The sequence below is a fragment of the Penaeus monodon genome, chromosome 29 (assembly GCF_015228065.2).
Source record: "Penaeus monodon isolate SGIC_2016 chromosome 29, NSTDA_Pmon_1, whole genome shotgun sequence".
Taxonomy (NCBI): domain Eukaryota; kingdom Metazoa; phylum Arthropoda; class Malacostraca; order Decapoda; family Penaeidae; genus Penaeus; species Penaeus monodon.
The window spans coordinates 33977694-33980392 of NC_051414.1; the positions used below are offsets into that span (position 1 = coordinate 33977694).

General features: G+C 55.4%; 1 protein-coding gene across 1 annotated transcript in view; it reads left to right on the forward strand.

Annotated features, from left to right (window-relative positions):
• The window catches only part of LOC119591851 (glutamate [NMDA] receptor subunit 1-like), a 21804-nt gene extending 19105 nt beyond the window's left edge, over positions 1 to 2699 (forward strand). The window contains exons 17-18 of the mRNA XM_037940595.1: positions 603 to 1029; positions 1185 to 2699. Coding sequence (XP_037796523.1) covers positions 603 to 1029; positions 1185 to 1595 — 838 coding nt within the window. The 3' untranslated portion in view covers positions 1596 to 2699. The remainder of the gene's footprint in view (positions 1 to 602; positions 1030 to 1184) is intronic.

The following is a 2699-nucleotide window of genomic DNA, read 5'->3' on the forward strand; positions in this document are numbered from 1 at the left end:
TGTTACGAGATGAATTGGGATGAATGTTTATTTTTGGAGGCTGGGTCAACGAAAGGATAAGTCTTTGCTTTGCTTTTCAAACAACGCTGGGATTTTTTTTTCTAACGTAAGCATAGGGAGTAGGGATATTTTTTAATGTTTTTGTCGCCATAATTCCACTCAAGGAATCGAATGTCAGTCTGAACACCACGAAGGATGAATGTCGAACACTTATCGCCAAAATGATTGAAGGATAAGTCTGGTAAGCTAAAATGTTTATTCTCTTGATAATTTTCTTCTTTTCCATTGCAATATTTCAACAAGATATAAATTCATATGTAAAGTTCACTTGACTGTTTGGTTTGTAGTTAGTAATAATTCTGTGAGCTCATTTACAGCAAGTAAATAACCATCATTTTCTAGTTCTATGGCTCAAAATAATTTCCCGACGAAGCCACCCAAGGCCAGGTAACCCGCATTCCCTCCCCCTGTGCATGCTCCCCCTCGGGGCGGCCCGGCGCCGGACTCGAGCCCTGCGTCTGCCTGCGGGCGGAGGCCCCTCGAGTCCCGAGCCGAGGCCGAGCCCTTCCGAGCGACTGAGTTCGAGCCGCGGCGCCTTTCAGGAAGCTGAAGGCGTTCATCTGGGACAGCTCCCGACTGGAGTACGAGGCGGCGCAGGACTGCGAGCTGGTGACGGCGGGCGAGCTGTTCGGGCGCTCCGGCTACGGCATCGGCCTCAAGAAGAACTCGCCGTGGGCGGACCGCGTCACGCTGGCCATCCTGGAGTTCCACGAGAGCGGCTACATGGAGGAGCTGGACAACAAGTGGATCCTGCAGGGCATGGACGACAAGTGCGACACCGACGACAAGGCGCCGGCCACGCTGGGCCTCAAGAACATGGCGGGCGTGTTTATCCTGGTGGCCGCCGGCATCGTGGGCGGCATCGGGCTCATCATCATCGAAATCATCTACAAGAAGCATCAAATCCGGAAACAAAAGCGCCTAGAGATCGCTCGACACGCCGCCGACAAGTGGAGAGGGGCCGTCGAGGTAAGTCCGTCAGCCTTCGGGGCACGGGTGGCTCGCCCTCTCGTGCCCACTGGTCTTGAGCCCATAAATCCCTATGTTTTCTAGTGTAATCCCCGTCCTTTCTCAGCCGAGATTAGCGCGCCTCGAGCGAGGAACTGAGTCCCGATCCTTTGCAGAAACGCAAGACGCTGCGAGCCTCCATGATGAACCAGAGAAGACTGAAGGCGAACGGCGTGAACGAGCCCTCGGTGATCTGCGCCAACGTCGAGAGCGGGTCGAGCGCGGGCGCCGTCTCGGCCTCCAGCGGGGGCCCGTCGGCGAGCGCCGTGTCCTCCGACTTACCTCGTGTGATTCCTCCGCCGCCCAGCGCTCCTCCCTTACCTCCTTCGCCTCCAGAACTGCCCCCAGATGTGCCTCCCGCACCGCCCGCTCCGCGCTGGGGCAACGACATCAGGCAACGCCACGTTTCCGCACAGGATGAGGGGCTGCCCCCTCCCCCTCCCCCTCCTGCCGGCGTGGACACTATGCGGCTTCATGCATCCTACAAGAACCTGTTCGGCCCTGACCCGCCCGACCTGGTGGTGTGAGCGCCTGTTGCGGCCTCTGTATCAGAGGTGGTCAGGCTCAAAGGGACAAGTGGCCCTGGCGGGGAGGCCCACTGACTCCCCTCTTCATTACGTCCACTCAGCGGCGCCGCGGGCAAGCCTCCCCGGGCCAAGCCTCCCCAGGCACCCAGCGCTGTCGCCGAAGGGCCTCCAGCCGGGCCGGGGAGGTACTTACTACGCTTCTCACTCGTCAACAACATTGTATAAAACCATGGACCTTTATAGCATGTTAACAGTGGGTCACAGAACCTTGACCACAATAACTTCAATTATTTAGTTTGGTAAAACACATTACAGCATTTATGCTTGCTCCTGGTTAGAAAGCAAACTATAATTTGAGTCAGGTAATCCACACAGACTTCCAATGATATATTAGGGAGATACTTGTAGTCCATTAAGGACTGGTAGACGCATCCTTCAGTCACCTTTAGGGGCCAGAGGACGCGGTTGTTGATCTGTTGTTGTCCTACAATCTCCCACACCAACACCAGGAGTGTGCTAACTGTGGAGCGTTAGTGTGGAGCCCCATCCAGTGTGAGGGAGCGGGGACTGCCCCCCTCATCGCAAACGTGTGGGGTGGGGTCCTTTGCACCCCGTCATTCCACTAATGTGAGGTACGGGGCACTAGGAGTACCCTCATGCTGCCAGTGTGAGGGGCGAGTGGCAATGAGTGCCCCCTCATTCCGCCAGTGTGAGGGGATGACGTCCAGAAGCGCCCCTCATGCTCCTCGCGTGGGGGGCCGGCATGAAGAGGCACCCCCTCATGCCGCCAGTATGAGGGAAGGCGCCAAGGAGTCCCCCTCATGCCGCCAGTATGAGGATTGGCGTCAAGGTGTATCCCCTACTCTCGCGTTATCCTTCTTTCTGTTAGCCTTGTAAGGTTCTGCTAAATATCTGGAATCTACATTGTTGATGATACGCTTATTAACGTTGTGTGTTGTGACTCTGGACTGGCATGGGACGGGACGAAGCAGCTGCCTCCTATATCCTAATGTCCAAAACTCACGGTGTGCTGGTCTGTTCCCAACGTTATTTGTATGTACACTTATTTGTAATACCAGAGGCTGAGTATAATGGTTTTATTAC